This window comes from Anomaloglossus baeobatrachus, chromosome 4 (assembly GCF_048569485.1).
Source record: "Anomaloglossus baeobatrachus isolate aAnoBae1 chromosome 4, aAnoBae1.hap1, whole genome shotgun sequence".
NCBI classification, from domain to species: Eukaryota; Metazoa; Chordata; class Amphibia; order Anura; family Aromobatidae; genus Anomaloglossus; species Anomaloglossus baeobatrachus.
The window spans coordinates 449,690,395-449,707,323 of record NC_134356.1 but is presented as its reverse complement, the minus strand read 5'-3'; the positions used below and the strand labels follow the sequence as shown (position 1 = coordinate 449,707,323).

The 16,929-nt window shown below is 49.9% G+C and overlaps 1 protein-coding gene across 1 annotated transcript in view; it reads left to right on the top strand.

The window, feature by feature from the left end:
- ICE2 (interactor of little elongation complex ELL subunit 2) overlaps positions 1–16,929 on the top strand; it is a 172,995-nt gene that overhangs the window by 16,953 nt on the left and 139,113 nt on the right. Inside the window, exon 2 of the mRNA XM_075345592.1 lies at positions 3,215–3,319. Coding sequence (XP_075201707.1) covers positions 3,215–3,319 — 105 coding nt within the window. The remainder of the gene's footprint in view (positions 1–3,214; positions 3,320–16,929) is intronic.

Here is a 16,929-nt window from a genome sequence, read left to right as displayed (position 1 = left end):
GCATAAATGCACCAAAAAGTAAATGTAAACAAATCATAACAGGTGTCAATAAAGTTGGTTAAAACTCAGGCAACAGGGAGTTGCACAAAGGAAGGCGTTCAACATCTCAATACACACAAACACTCATATAAAGACTCATACAAAGCTAGATCGATGATAGAAATACGGTATGTTAGATAGAATAGAGAGATCCTGCTGCTATAACGTCACAACCTCCCTGCATATTGTACACTTGCACCCTTTAGTGCCTTTCATGTGGCACTAAACGGTGTTTAGCTTGGTGTAACTAATGATGTGGGGTCCCCCTATTTTTGATAACAAGCACAGATAATGCAGACAGCTGCGGGCTGATGTTATCAGGCTGGGAAGGTGAATGGTTATTGGGTCCATGGTTATTGAGCCCTTTTCAGCCTAAAAATAGCAGCCCGCAGCCGCCACAGATTGGGACTTCCATTAGATGCGCTAATTTTGGCACTTCGCCTTGGCTCTTCCAGATTACCTTGGTGCAGTGGCAATCAGGGTAATGGTAGTTGGGGTTGATGTCAGCTATGTAGTATCAGCTGGCAACAAGCCCTGGTGTTAGAATGGGAAGGCATCTATCAGACACTCCATTTTTAACCCAGTAAGTGAAAAGAAAAACACATATACAAAAATTGATTATTTGAAAAAAAAACACTCCCTGGTTCAACATTATATGTTAAAAAAAAAATATCAATCCATCATAGTCCACAAATGGAGACCTGAGACATAAAGAGCGAGAAACACAAAGAAGACATCCCTCGTTCACCAATTAGAAAACAAAGTTCCCAGGTTTGCAGTAGTCCAGCGGTTCCCATTATGCTCCTCAATTACATGGATCAAAGGCTATGGAGCCTCAAAGAGTGCAGCATGCCGTGAATGGATGCATAAATAGGACGAGACTCGCCAACGTAAGTTTATGGGCGCTATAAAAAATCAGACGACGAATTGACAATCCGTACGTCAGCCAATTTGTACCGATACATTACCATTCCCTGTAAATTGTTGTTCAATAATCGCTGCATATACATGACATACGGATGCTAGGCAAGAAAAAAATCACACTCGCATAGCACTAGCATGAGATATGGAATGACATACACATGATACTCGTCCTACTCTCCTGGATGAAAATCAGTCCAATTTTTCATCCGCTCGTGTTGCATGCTTCCTGGTCCAACCCTGCCTCCAGCTATGATTAGCAGCTCTCTGTCAATGTACATGGTACACAGAAAGCGGTTGTGAGGGCGTGTTTATACAGGGCTCAACATTCCAAGCTCTGCTAATTCTGCAGCAGAGAAAACTTTTTTTTTCACAGCTGCTGTACCCCGTAAAGTAATTGATACATTGTTGTAATCAGGATCTCAGCCCCTACCTCATGATGCTGACAGATTACACAACAAAAACCTGCTGATAGATTACCTTTAAGGCCCCCTTCATACGTCAGTGATTCTGGTCAGTTTTTATACGTACCAGAATCACGGACATACACAGACACATGAAAATCAATGGGTCTGTGCGCACATCAGTGATTTTTCACATGACCGTGCCTCCGTGTGGCGTACACGCGTGTTTGTGATTTCCGTACGGAGATATGTCCATTTTTTTCTGGCATCACTGATGTACCGCGGACCACACTATGGTGTGATCCGTGAAACACGTAACAGAAAAACACTTAAATTGAAAATAAAAAAGCTTTTTAAACTCACCTGTCTCCAGCGATGCTGTCTCTGGCCGCTGTTCTCTGCTGCTTCAAAGCCAGCTCATTATGCTCATGCATATGCATTTATGCACTGCACAGCTGACCCAGAAGTATCTGCAGAGGGGAGACAGCGGTGGCCGGAAACAGCATCCAGGAGACTTCAGAACCACGGACAGCAGGAGCGGGGACAGGTGAGTTTATCTCCATATGTTATCATGGATAGTGCATGTAGAACCCACATGTGCCATGAATCACGGCACACGGAGGGGCATAGGCGTTTTTAACACGTCAGTGAAAAGCGTCTGTGTTTTTCACTGACGTGTGAAACAGGCCTTAGAGGTATCTGCCTGTGAGGACTCTTAATTTTTATTTTTTTCCATACTCTCCAGTAGCAGTTTTTTTCATGAGTGCTTTAAGGCTTTGTGCGCACTAGAAATGTGAATTTTCTCAAGAAAATTTCTTGAGAAACTTCTGGGAGTGAAAGATTTCCGGACCTCCGGAAAAAATCCGCACCAAATCCGCATGCGGATTTGCCGCGGATTAGCCACGGAATAGCCGCGAATTTGCCGCGATTTTCCCGCGGGTGGTTCCCTGCGGATTTTGCAGGCTGTACTGCCGAAATCCGCAGGGTACCTGCGGAAAAGAATTGACATGCTCATTTTCTCAAGAAATTTTCTCGAGAAATTCTTCTCAAGGAAATTTCTTGATAAAAATCCGCACAGTGCGCACAGCTATTTTTTTTTTCTCATAGAATTTGCTATGAAATGTCTGCACAAAGATTGCAGACATTTCTCAAGAAATTTCCGCGGCAAATCCGCGGGTAAAACGCACTAGTGCGCACAGAGCCTTAGTGCTGGCTCATATAAACCAGTACTGAAGTGTTTTGTTTTTTTAGGGACTCAATCAGATTGCAGCCCCTCTTGTTATCTCAGAGTGCGTTAAGGTACCGTCACACATAACAAGATCACTAGCGAGATCGCAGCTGAGTCACGGTTTCTGTGACGCAGTAGCGATCCCGTTAGCGATCTTGTTATGTGTGACATCTACCAGCGATCAGGCCCCTGCTGTGAGATCGCTAGTCGTTGCAGAATGGTCCAGGCCATTTTCTTCAAAGGCGATGTCCTGCTGGGCAGGGCACATCGCTGTGTTTGACACTGTGTGACAGGGTCACAGTGACTGCTGAGATCGTTATACAGGTTGCTACTGCGACCTGTATTGTTCCTGCATCGCTGGTAAGATCTGACTGTGTGACATCTCACCTGCGACCTCCCAGCGACTTACCTGCGATCTCTATCAGGTCGCATCGTTTTCGGGTAAGTCGTTGTGTGTGACTGGGCCTTTACATGTCAAGCGGTCACTGGTGTGCAGGTGGAAGATCGTTGAAACTGCATGTTAAAAAGACTTGGAAGCTTATCCCCAGTATAGAAAGGGCACCAAGTTCGCTTCATTGTTCATTTAAACCTTTTGTATTCATTACTTTGCTCTTCTCTGCAGGGATATTGAACCAAACAACGGCAGAAGCTGTTTCTTCACACAAGAGTCTTACGAGAAATATTGCTTGGGGCCAACACTGGCTGAATTGTTGCTCCTCTCCAAAAAGTACGTTTTTTACTTAATACATGGAAAGAGAATGTTCTTAAAGGGAACCTAACAGCTGATCCCTGCTTCCCGAACCACAGGCAGGATGTGTGGGCGCTGGCTGTATGGCCTGTTAAGAGAAAAACAGACTTTTTTTAATTGCAATATTTTTTTTTAAATCAATTTAACATATAAATAAATGCAAAACAAGACTAAAGATACAAAAACTTACCCTAACACTTCACACCACACTCAGACAAATATTTTCCAGACATCACAATCAATGTTTATGTTTTCTGCAGAAACAACATAGACATATTTAGATAAATCATACATAATGATATTGTACAAAGTGTACATCACAAAGCTTAATTAGAGGAATAAAAAGAGAACATGACCAGTTTGTTTTAATTTTAAGAAAAACATTTTTAAAGCCAACAGGGACCAAGTTGCAGACCGACCTGGTAAATCATGCTGGTCCCCGGCACTGCCAGTGACATGGGCCTCTCACTATACACCAATACAGGAGGAGACCTGTCACTCAAGGGGAGAGGGTGGGGAGAAACTGCTTGTTCGACTAGTCACCGTGTAGCTGGGTCCCTGACGGCTTTTACAGTTTGTCTCAGTTGTCAGTCTCCCTTTATGTTGTTTGCCTTGTTTTATGCCTCAGAATGTTAGTGTACATTTTATAACACAGCAAGGTATTAGATAATATTATTTTCCACGTTTCTAACGATTTGCTTTTTATTCAATTGCAAGTTACATGTTTGTTTTAAACAAAAAAAACTCGTGGGTTTATTTTTTTTATTTTTTACCCCTGCACCAACCACTCGATCACCTATCACGCCCTGTACTTTCTTTTTCTGCTCTTCAGACTTGAATTTCAGCTTTCACTCTGCTCCTTTCCCATCTATGCTCTGTTACTCACCTGTTCTGGCTGTACCATCGATATACTTGTTTTCCTTCGTATATGACCGACTCTCTCAGCTCTCGTGTGCATTTTTCGGACTATAAGACGCACCAGACCATAAGACGCACCCTGGTTTTAGAGGAGTAAAATAGGAAAATAAAACTTTAATCAAAAAAAGTGGTCATGACACACTGTTATGGGGCGAGGATCTGCTGCTGACACTGTTATGGGGGTAATGTCCCCAAATTCTCTACTAAGGTACCCCATCCTGGTAATGATCCTCCTGCCTTGTATATGATCCTGCTATAAACCCCCTGTCACAAACCACCGGGGGGGTCACTCAGAAATCCCCCGCGCTGGCTACCAGTACGTCACAATCGGGGGGTAACAAGTGGGGGTCACCCCTCCTTTATACCTCCCGACCGACAGACAGAGCACGTGACGCGCTCTCTAGCGCCCCTCTTATAGTCAGGCCAATTATGGAATTGCCCGACAATAAGCAAGGAGGCCGCTATACTACTTATGCCGATTATTGAAGGGTCCCCGGTGAGAGTAGGGTATATATTCCCCCGACCTCCGCGGGCGGAATATATAAAACCTCCCCGAATCTCACTGGCCTCCCCACAATAATCCTTGGCACAACTCGCTGCCACCAACCGCTTCACGGTAACTATTAGCCGAACACACAGACGTGGGATTCAAGATCGAGATAACAGAACAGCCCAAGATTAATTATATAATTTAATCGGCCTAAAGCCACACTAGAAACTACAATATATACAATAGGGAATCTACAGAATATACATATGTCAGAGTACAGTTACAATCAAAGCATGGGTTACAAACAGGCATACACAGTTCCAGCAGTTACCTTGTGCGTCTGGCCACAGGGGGGCGCTGTAGACCAGGTTTCCAGGAACTCCCTCACAGGTCTTTCCCAACCAGGCCCCCGAGCAAAAGAACACTGGAAAATGGCCGAAGTAGGGTTATCAACCTGGGCAAATCCAGGTCCCCTCCTACCTTAGTGACCTCAGAGGGAGCACTGCTCCACCCCTGGCTGGAGTTATGGACAAAATCCACAACATGGAATATGGCCATAACTTGGCCTGGGAGCGTCGTAGGCGGACGCCGACGCTCTCATTGTGACAGCTATGAATTTAGCTACAGAACGAGAGGACTCATGACTTGTCTACTAGTTCCCCATTGGCTGATATCACGCCTGGGGTATTTCCCCAGGTCCTGCTCCCATAAAAAGGGTGTGCCAGCATCGTCCGCATGCGGAGACACCATTTTTATGGTTGCCATATTTATCGGAAATATGGCTTGCGAGATATGAACCATTTTTTACTGGAGTCGTCCTGTCTGGATACTTCCAAGCTTGCTAACTAGATAGCAGCCCCTACCACAGGGTCACGGCAGGGAGTCATCCTGTGTCCATTGTTCCCACATCACCTAATCTCCATATCACAGGAGATGGCCATGGGATGTGTTGCTAGGATGTGACACCTTCACAGATGCTGGACATCTGAGAACAAGAAGGGAGGGGGCACTGCCATGGAGTGATGAGAGCGATTATGACTGGAAGTCATAATTCATCTTCATATCCCAGGGTTTGCCTCACACCTCCCCCCTTTTGAGGGCGCTAGGGGGCAGCACACTCCGGTGTTCCCCCGTGCGCCCGTCCGCGACCTCTCCTTGTCGGGACAGCCCGTCTGCGTTACCGTGGTCCCGGCCCCTTTTGTGGCGAATGGTGAAGTTGTATTGCTGGAGCGCAAGGCTCCATCGCAACAATCGCCCATTCGTCCCAGAGACAGTGTGTAACCAGCTGAGGGGATTGTGGTCCGTCTCCACGATGAAGTGGCGCCCGTATAGATAGGGTTGCAGACGCTGCAGGGCCCACACTATGGCCAGGCACTCCTTTTCCATCGTGGAATAGGCCACTTCCCGTGGTAACAGCTTCCTGCTCAGGTACAAGACTGGGTGCTCTTGGCTCGCAGAGTCCACCTGGCTGAGCACCGCACCGAGGCCGAAGTCACTGGCGTCGGTCTGTACTACAAACGGCCGCGTGAAGTCGGCTGCCTGTAGCACGGGCGGGCTGGATAGGGCGTCCTTTAGGGCCCGGAAGGCTGTCTCGCAGTCCATTGTCCAATCGACTGCAGAGGGCAGCTTCTTCTTGGTGAGGTCCGTCAAGGGCTTTGCCAGGCTACTATAGCATGGAACAAACCTCCTATAGTACCCAGCGGTCCCCAAGAAGGACATCACCTGCTTCTTGGTCCTGGGGGTGGGCCAGGATGCGATGGCTTCCACTTTCTCAGGCTCGGGCTTCAGTGTTCTCCCGCCTACCCGGTGACCGAGGTACTGGACCTCGCTCATGGCCAGCTGACACTTTCCCGCCTTGATGGTCAAACCTGCCTGGTGGATCCGCCTGAGCACCTGTGCTAGATGCTCTAGGTGGTCCTCCCAGGTGGGACTGAAGACGGCAATGTCATCCAGGTACGCGGCCGCGTACCCTTCAAGTCCCTTGAGCAGGGTGTTGACCATCCGCTGGAAAGTGGCAGGGGCATTCCTCATCCCGAATGGCATCACCGTGGACTCGTACAGTCCAAATGGGGTAATAAAGGCAGAGCGTTCCCTGGCCTTGCGAGTCAGGGGGATCTGCCAATATCCCCGGCTCAGATCCATGATGGTCAGGTACTGAGCCCCGGCCAACTGATCGAGCAGGTCATCGATGCGTGGCATTGGGTACGCATCGGCGACCGTGACAGCATTGAGCCCCCTGTAGTCCACGCAGAACCGAGTGGTTCGGTCCTTCTTAGGGACGAGGACTACAGGCGAGGCCCAAGCGCTGTTGGATGCCTGGATCACCCCCAGCTTCAGCATCTCGTCAATCTCCTGGCGCATGTGTTGCTGCACCTCCAGGGAGACCCGATATGCTGAACGCCGGATCGGGGGATGATCCCCAGTGTCCACGTGATGGACAGCCAAGTTAGTCCTTCCGGGCTGGTTGGTAAACAACCCCCGGAAGGGGTGTAGGGTGGCCCACAGCTGGGACCGTTGGTCCTCCAAGAGCTGGTGGCCAACCTCCACATCCTCAATGGATCCGCCTGCCCTAACCTGGGCTAGCATATCCAAGAGGGTTTCCGCTTCTCCCTCCTCGGGCAGGTTGCACACGGGGAGCGCACATGCCTCCCGCTCATGATGTGCCTTCATCATGTTCACATGGAAGGGCTTCCGCCTTCCACGGGCAGGGTCCAGGGTGACCAGGTACGTCACAGGGTTGAGCTGCTGGTACACGAGGTATGGGCCTTCCCAGGCTGCCTGAAGCTTGTCCTGTGGTACGGGGACCAGTACCCACACCTTTTGACCCACTTGGTAGGTCCTCTCACAAGCGTTCTGGTCGTACCAACGCTTCTGATCGGCCTGGGCTTGAGCCATATTGTCGTGTACCAGTTGCGTCAAGGCCTGCATTTTGTCCCGGAAGCGCATGACATACTCGATAACCGACACTCCAGGGGTGGCCAAATCCCCTTCCCAAGCCTCTTTCACCAGAGCCAGGGGGCCCCGCACACGTCGCCCGTACAGGAGCTCAAACGGTGAGAATCCTGTTGAGGCCTGTGGAACCTCCCGGTAAGCAAATAACAGGTGTGGGAGATACCGCTCCCAGTCACGCCCATGGGAGTCGACCAACATCTTAAGCATCTGCTTTAAGGTGCCATTAAACCGCTCGCACAGGCCATTAGTCTGTGGATGGTACGGGCTGGCCACCAGATGTCGCACCTGGACTTGCTTACAGAGGGCCTCCATCAGCTGGGACATGAATTGGGTCCCCCGGTCAGTGAGCATTTCCTGGGGAAAACCCACTCGGGAGAAAATCTCCAGCAATGCGGTGGCCACCTTGTCAGCCCGAATGGACGACAAGGCCACTGCTTCTGGGTACCGGGTGGCATAGTCCACTACCGTCAGTATGAAGCGTTTCCCGGAGCTGCTGGGGATGGCCAGCGGGCCGACCAGATCCACAGCCACCCTCCTGAAAGGCTCATCGATGATTGGCAGAGATACTAGTGGGGCTTTGGGGTGTGGCCCCGCCTTCCCCACTCTCTGACAGGTTTCACACGAACGGCAGTAGGCAGCCACATCGGCCCCCATTTTTGGCCAGTAGAAATGCTGGTTTAACCTGGCCTTGGTCTTAGCGATCCCTAGGTGTCCGGCCATCGGAATCTCATGTGCGATCCGCAACAACTCCGTCCGGAACGGATAGGGTACCACCAACTGTCGGTCCCTGGGCCACGCCTCCGGTGAACCCTGCTGGACCGTGGCCCGGTACAGCCGTCCTTGGTCCCAGACCACTCGCTCCGGGTCCGAGTCCGAGGGAGGCTGTGCCGCCTGCTCCTTAAGAGCTTTCAGGCTGTCGTCAGCTTCTAACGCTGCCTGAAACCCCTGACTAGATGTGGCCAGAATCGACGAGACTGTCACATCTTCAGTCAGTACCCCGGGACCTGTGTCCTGGCCTCCACCTGACTCGGCTGCCACTTGGTCAGAAGGGGAAGAGCTATCGGACCTCCGGGAGGCCCCTTGGCTTCCAGCACTCCCACTGCGGGTGACAGCGGCCACAGCCGCTGCGACCGTGGGTCGTGCCTGCTCCTCCTCCGTTCCTGACCAAGTCGCCGGTTCAGGCAGACCTACCTGGCTTCCTGACACCCCGGTTGTGGGGGAACCATGCACCGAGATCTTACCTGGGAGCACTTCCGCTCCTGGACCGGCCCCAATCTCACCTGCCTGTTCCCCTCCTGCAGCAACAGAACCCCGCTGTGAAATCTCTGGGGACCCCACATTTGCTGTGGTAGCCCCCACCCCACACACTGGTCCTCCCCCTGCAGCACCCTGCTCTCTGCTTATCCCTGCAGAGGGCAACAGATCCCAGCTCACTGGCTGGTTACTTGTAGAGGCATTGTCACACCTTTCTCTGACCCCCTCCCCTGTCACAGCTGCAGCTGAGTGTGTGTCTATGGTGTCTATGCAAGCAGAAATATCAGAGTTCACTCCCTCCTCCCTTACATCATTCATAGATAACACATTAACATTGTTAGGAGTCATGTCAGTACGGGCTGAAGGTTCAGCCCTTGGGGGGGGCCCAAACTGGGAGGTTATCTGCCCCAAATCTGTCCCAAGTAGCACGTTTGCAGGGATCCGATCAGTTACCCCCACCTCCCTCACCCCTCGCCCTGCGCCCCAGTCCACATAAATGTCAGCAACAGGCAGCGCCGGGTCAATGCCTCCAATCCCGGAGACAGCGAGGGTTTTTCCAGGGATCAAGTCTTGGGGGGACACCATCTCAGGCCGCACCAGAGTCACCTCCGAGGCGCTGTCTCGCAGTCCTATGGTCACAGACCGGCCGACGGTGACAGGTTGGAAGCTGTCCAGGGACCTACCACCACCCCCACCCACACAATACACCTTGGGCGGCCCTTGGGACGGAGCCGGGGCCTTGGGACGCTGAGGGCACATGGCCTTGAAGTGTCCAGGTAGGTTGCACTGGTGGCACCGTCTTGGTTCTGCCACGGGCCTGGAGAGGGGAGTTGAGGGGGACACCCCCTGCAGTCTAGGGGCAGGTGGGGCAGTCGCAGAGTTCATCTTACCCCCTCTCCAGGTGCTGCTGGTGGCTGCTCTCCTGGCCTCAGGAGCCCGATTGTTGGTGTAGTCATCGGCCAGGGCAGCTGTAGCCGTGGATCCCTTTGGCTTCTGGTCTCGGATGAACTGGCGGAGATCCTCAGGGCAGTTCCACAAGAGTTGCTCCGTGATGAACAAGTCCAGGATCTCCGGTCCGGTGGAAAGCTGCAGGCCTTGGGTCCAGTGGTCGGCAGCTCGGGCAAGTGCCCGCCGGTGGTCAGCCCAGGAGTCCTTTGGTCCCTTTTGCAGGGTCCGGAACTTCTTGCGGTAGGACTCCGGAGTGAGGTTGTACTGTTGGATCAGGGCCCGCTTGATGGTGTCGTAGCCCTGATCTGCCTCAGCAGGCAAGTCCCCAAGGATATCCAGGGCCTTACCCCTTAGACGGGGGGTCAGGTATTTGGCCCACTGATCCTTGTCCAGATGGTGCTGCAAGCAAGTCCGTTCAAAAGCAGTCAGGAAAGAGTCCAAGTCTCCATCCTTCTCCAGCACGGGAAAGTCCTCAACACGGACCTTTGGAAGTTTGGTGTCTTGAAGGTCACGTGTGGCTGATGAGGGCCGGAGCTGAGCTAGCTGCAGCTGGTGGTCACGGTCTGCCTGTTGCTGTCGCTCTTCACGTGCTGCTTGCCGCTCCGCAGCCTCACGCGCTGCTTGCCGCTCCGCAGCCTCAGCGTCACGCGCCGCCTGCCGCTCTGCCCTGCGCTCTGCCAGGAGTTCCTTGTAGCCCTCCTGGTCTCCAGCCTGGAGAAGGGCCATAGCCATTTGAAGAAGGCTATCCGAGCCTCCCAGGCTCGGTGGAATGGCACGTGGTGATCTGCGGCCCGCTGCGGAGCCTGGTGATTCACTGTCCATTGCAGAGCGGAGGGCTGGCATCTGGCTCGTTGAGGACCCTTGGGCGAGCTCCTCCTCATTTTGTCCAGCAGTGCCAGGTTGTGCGATGTCCTCTGCAGAGCTGTCTCTGGCGTCGGGCTCTTGGAGGGCTCGTGGACAACCTCCTCATCGTCTCTGGCCTGAGCATCGGCCATTCCTTTGGCTTTGCTCCTGGTGCTCTCAGCCATTCTTGCAGACTTTGGTCACTGACACAGAACTGACACCTGATGCCTCCACACACCTTACAGTATCTGCACTCTGACACTCTAGTGTTGAGCTAGTCTGAAGACCCCAGCAGCCACAGCTGCTGCAGGCAGTCTTTAGTGTCTGGGAGTATGGGTCTCACACTCACACACACTATTATCTCGATCCCACCGCTATGCCACCAATATGTCACAAACCACCGGGGGGGTCACTCAGAAATCCCCCGCGCTGGCTACCAGTACGTCACAATCGGGGGGTAACAAGTGGGCGTCACCCCTCCTTTATACCTCCCGACCGACAGACAGAGCACGTGACGCGCTCTCTAGCGCCCCTCTTATAGTCAGGCCAATTATGGAATTGCCCGACAATAAGCAAGGAGGCCGCTATACTACTTATGCCGATTATTGAAGGGTCCCCGGTGAGAGTAGGGTATATATTCCCCCGACCTCCGCGGGCGGAATATATAAAACCTCCCCGAATCTCACTGGCCTCCCCACAATAATCCTTGGCACAACTCGCTGCCACCAACCGCTTCACGGTAACTATTAGCCGAACACACAGACGTGGGATTCAAGATCGAGATAACAGAACAGCCCAAGATTAATTATATAATTTAATCGGCCTAAAGCCACACTAGAAACTACAATATATACAATAGGGAATCTACAGAATATACATATGTCAGAGTACAGTTACAATCAAAGCATGGGTTACAAACAGGCATACACAGTTCCAGCAGTTACCTTGTGCGTCTGGCCACAGGGGGGCGCTGTAGACCAGGTTTCCAGGAACTCCCTCACAGGTCTTTCCCAACCAGGCCCCCGAGCAAAAGAACACTGGAAAATGGCCGAAGTAGGGTTATCAACCTGGGCAAATCCAGGTCCCCTCCTACCTTAGTGACCTCAGAGGGAGCACTGCTCCACCCCTGGCTGGAGTTATGGACAAAATCCACAACATGGAATATGGCCATAACTTGGCCTGGGAGCGTCGTAGGCGGACGCCGACGCTCTCATTGTGACAGCTATGAATTTAGCTACAGAACGAGAGGACTCATGACTTGTCTACTAGTTCCCCATTGGCTGATATCACGCCTGGGGTATTTCCCCAGGTCCTGCTCCCATAAAAAGGGTGTGCCAGCATCGTCCGCATGCGGAGACACCATTTTTATGGTTGCCATATTTATCGGAAATATGGCTTGCGAGATATGAACCATTTTTTACTGGAGTCGTCCTGTCTGGATACTTCCAAGCTTGCTAACTAGATAGCAGCCCCTACCACAGGGTCACGGCAGGGAGTCATCCTGTGTCCATTGTTCCCACATCACCTAATCTCCATATCACAGGAGATGGCCATGGGATGTGTTGCTAGGATGTGACACCTTCACAGATGCTGGACATCTGAGAACAAGAAGGGAGGGGGCACTGCCATGGAGTGATGAGAGCGATTATGACTGGAAGTCATAATTCATCTTCATATCCCAGGGTTTGCCTCACACCCCCATCCTGCTCATATACCCCTATCCTGCTCATATTCCCCCTTCCATCCTGTTCATATACCCCCATCCTGCTCATATTCCCCCATCCTGCTCATATTCCCCCATCCATCCTGTTCATATACCCCCATCCTGTTCATATACCCCCATCCTGTTCATATACCCCCCAACCCGTTCATATACCCCCCATCCATCCTGCTCATATACCCCCCATCCATCCTGTTCACATACCCCCCATCCTGTTCATATACCCCCCATCCATCCTGCTCATATACTGCCATCCTGCTATATGCCCCCATCGTGCTCATATACCATCATGGTAATGGCCTGTATCCTATAGCACAGAGAAAAAAAAAATAAACGTTTATACTCACCTGTTCCTCACTCCCTGCAGCACCGATCATCTTCCTCTCTGCGCCGCTGACCTGTGTGTGTGGAGCCGTTACCCTGCAGCATCGCGATGTCTTCCTGTCTGTGCCGATCAGCTGCATCTTTGTGGTCACAAAAAAACCGCAGCATGCGCATATATCAGAAGCAAACTTCTCAACATTGAAACCAATTTAGGTCTGCTGAGAGGTGGTCACCATGGGGCAACCATTCAAGCAGCACTACTCATAAAGACATAGACAAACAGGAGGACAAAGAGTATAGGGTGCTTTACACGCTGCAACATCACTAACGATATATCGTCGGGGGTCACATTTGTTTGTCACGCACATACGGCGTCGTTAGCGACATCGCAGCGTGTGACACCAAGGAGCGACGATCAACGAGCGCAAAAACGTCAAAAATCATTGATGATTGACACGTCGCTCCTTTTCATAATATCGTTGGTGGTGCATGCTGCTGGTTGTTCGTCGTTCCTGCGGCAGCACACATCGCTGTGTATGACACCGCAGGAACGACGAACATCTCCTTACCTGCGTCCTCTGGCAATGAGGAAGGAAGGAGGGGGGCGGCATGTTCCGGCCGCTCATCTCCTCCCCTCCTCTTCTATTGGACGGCCGTTTTGTGACGTCAAACGCACCTCCCCCTCGAAGGAGGGATTGTTCGGTGTCTCCAGCGACGTCGCAGAACAGGTATGTGCGTGTGACGCTGCCGTAGCGATAATGTTTGCTACGGCAGCGATCACCAAATATCGCACGTATGACGGGGGCGGGCGCTATTGCTCGCGACATCGCTAGCGATGTCACAGCGTGTAAAGCACCCCTTAAATGTGCAAAAAAATGACAATTTTTTTATTATGACAAAACCACAATAGACAATTGTTAAAAAAACCAGATAAAACATCACCACAATGAATCATCTGGGGGATATAAAGACGTTACACAGTAATGACAGGGCACTTCTCAGAAAAATAGTCACAATATTCCAAATACCCAGGATAATTTAAGTCCTGAAGATGAAAATTGTAAGGATATCACAATAAGTAGTTAAATCTGAGATCTGAGACTCCCAGCCATATATCTAGAATTCTATTCCAAATGAGGGAATGGAATCAACCAGGATAATTGATTAAGTTAAAGATTCAATGTCAATAATTGACTAAAAAAAAGTCCATTGTAGGAGCACAAAAACCACACATAAGTCATATTGTAAGTAACTAATAGAGCTCCTAGCCAAGGAAAAGTCATTACCTGGGAAAAAGGTGTAGAGAGCAACAGGGTTAAACCTTCAGTTTGGAGACCCCCAGAGAGGAACCTGGACTTCATCAATCCATGATCCGTCTCTATTAGTACAAGCTGCCTCTCCGTATCTCAAGCTCCAGTGATCCTCTTACTTGTTCAACATATCTTTCTCTTGTGGCCCTCATTGTTGCACTGCGTCCTGCTTGTAGTGCTCCACTGTATCACCACTTCTGGTCTTGCTGCTCACCCTGAGCCCATAACAAATTACTCAGGCTATGGGTTCCCAAGGTACAGGGGCATCTGTACCATTATGATAGGTATTGAGGACTTATCTGGACTGAGTATGCTCGATGTGAGCCAATGGTACAGCTTCTACTCTATTGTGTCCGCTTAGCATATATGAGTACACTTCAATCTCGTACTGTTTCTACTCCAGGTCCACAACATATTCCACAATCTCCCTCTCACCTGGGCCATTCTTCTTGCAGATCATCTCCATATGTGCCTATTCCTGCTCACTTTTATGGAGATCCAAAGGCTTGATCAGGCTTTTTAACAAATGCACTGTATGTATTGAATGTTGTCCTTAACAATTTTTTTATGACTGGTCAATATTGACCTACGTTTTCTGGTTGCTCTCCATGGTAGTCTTGGCTTAGGTTGCACGTTCTTAATGATGCTCTCCTTTTTGTCCTTCTTTTCGGCATTCTGCAGTGTCTGTGGATAAAGATTTGATGATCCCCCCCCCCTTTTCTTCTAAGAGCCATAACTTTTAAAAATGCTTGCCCACATAGACGTAAGAAAAATTGTATTTTGCAGGATGAGTTGTAGGGTTTTAATGACACTATTCATGTTACCATTTCATGTACTGGAAAAAACAATTGTGCAAAATAACATGGTAATATGATTTTCCAAGTCCGAATCAATACGATTATGACAACACCAAACGCTTTTATTTTTTTTCAAGGGAATCCATCAGCGTTTTTTTGCTATGTAACATGAAGACAGCATGCTGCAAACGTTAGAACATAGAATTGAAGTATATCTTGTCAAGATCCGATATGTTGTTTTCCTGGAATGTTTGTTTAAGCAGCAGGAGTTATCATTGCTGAATTACAATGTCACGCACAAGCTAGTCCAGCACGCCCTATCCTCTGATTCACACCTCCCTGTAAATGTTCAATCTCTATAGAGACCCTGGTGTGGGTGGGACAGCTCTCATATCTGCTGCATTGCTAAATCTAAAAACTCTGTGTCAGAACAGCTGCACCCAGTAATCTAAGTGATACATCTTTGGATTCAGGATCTCTTTGCCTACATCATGCTGCTCTCAGATGAGGTAACAAAAACCTGCTGACAGATTCCCTATAAGTGGTGAAAAGTCATTTGAAAAAAAAAAATAAAAAATTCACTTGTAGCCTTGTCCATAGATTTGTAATGTTTTCATTTTTCATTCAAAGGAACTGGCAAAGGGCTTTTTTGCACTGTGCGCTCACGTTTTTATTTATATCATTTTTGGGTAGATACAAAGTTTTGATTGTTTTTATTGCATATTTTTGCACCGTCGTGACAGCCATTGGGGTCTTTAGCAGACCCCTAGCTGTCGTGGCAACTAATCGGCATCCTGCAATTGTTTCAGAGATTGACAGCGGGACTTAACAGGTTAACAGCGGCTGGGGGATCTTGGCTCCATCTGCTGCTGTTAATAGGTAGATAATCGCTGAATAAGATGGCCATTATCTGCCGAGAATAAAGCGGGGTCAGTTTTTGAGCTATTATATAAAGTATATGTCCATAACATGTTGGGATGACGTTATACTATATACTACAATAGCACAGTATTGCAGTATATGGTATAAACTGCTGTCTCCTTTGAAGCTCACCCTATATTTGATATTCTGCGAAATGCCAAAATGGAGATAACGTTTTGCCTATAGTACACCCCCCGACTGCCATTGTAATCAATGAGTCCCCCGTAATCATATTGTAGAGCTCTGGTGAGTGAGCAAATCGGCTATTGCTATATTTAAATGCCACTGTCTGAGATTGACAGCAGCAATTAAATAGATAAACACATTGATTGCAGCTTACGCCAATTACTGCTGTTCAATCACAGGATCTAATCTGCATGAATTTCATCAAGGCAACTCATAAAGTGACCTAGTAGTGCGTGTAGACCCCATGTGCCTGTATGCACTTTTGACATCTGGAAAAGATGGCAGATGGTGTCTTTGGGGGATCTCCTCCCAGAACTGGATCAGGACATCAGATCAGGGAAATGTGAGGGCCAGTCACTGGCATCAATGCCTTTGTCGTCCAGGATCTGCCACATGCTCTGGGTACATGATGCCAGCCATTGTCATGCACCAGGAGCAATCCACTACCCACGGCACCATTGTAATGGCTGTTAAGGGGGCTTTACACGCTACGATATCGTTAATGTCTTATCGTCAGGGTCACATCGTTGGTGACACACATCTGGCGTCATTAACGATATCGCAGTGTGTGACGCTTATGTGCGACCTAAAACGATCGCAAAAGCGGCCAAAATCGTTTGCCGCGGAGAGGTCGTCCTAAAACCAAAAATCGTTTACCTCTCATTAGCAATGTTGTTCCTCGTTCCTGCGGCAGCACACATCGCTGTGTGTGACACCGCAGGAGCGAGGAACATCTCCTTACCTGCCTCGACCGCCAATGCGGAAGGAAGGAGGTGGGCGGAATGTTATGTCCCGCTCATCTCCGCCCCTCCGCTTCTATTGGACGCCTGCCGTGTGACGTCCCTGTGACGCCGAACGACCAGCTTCCTTACAAAGGAGGCGAATCGCCGGCCAGAGCGACGTCGCAGGGCAGGTAAGCCGTGTGA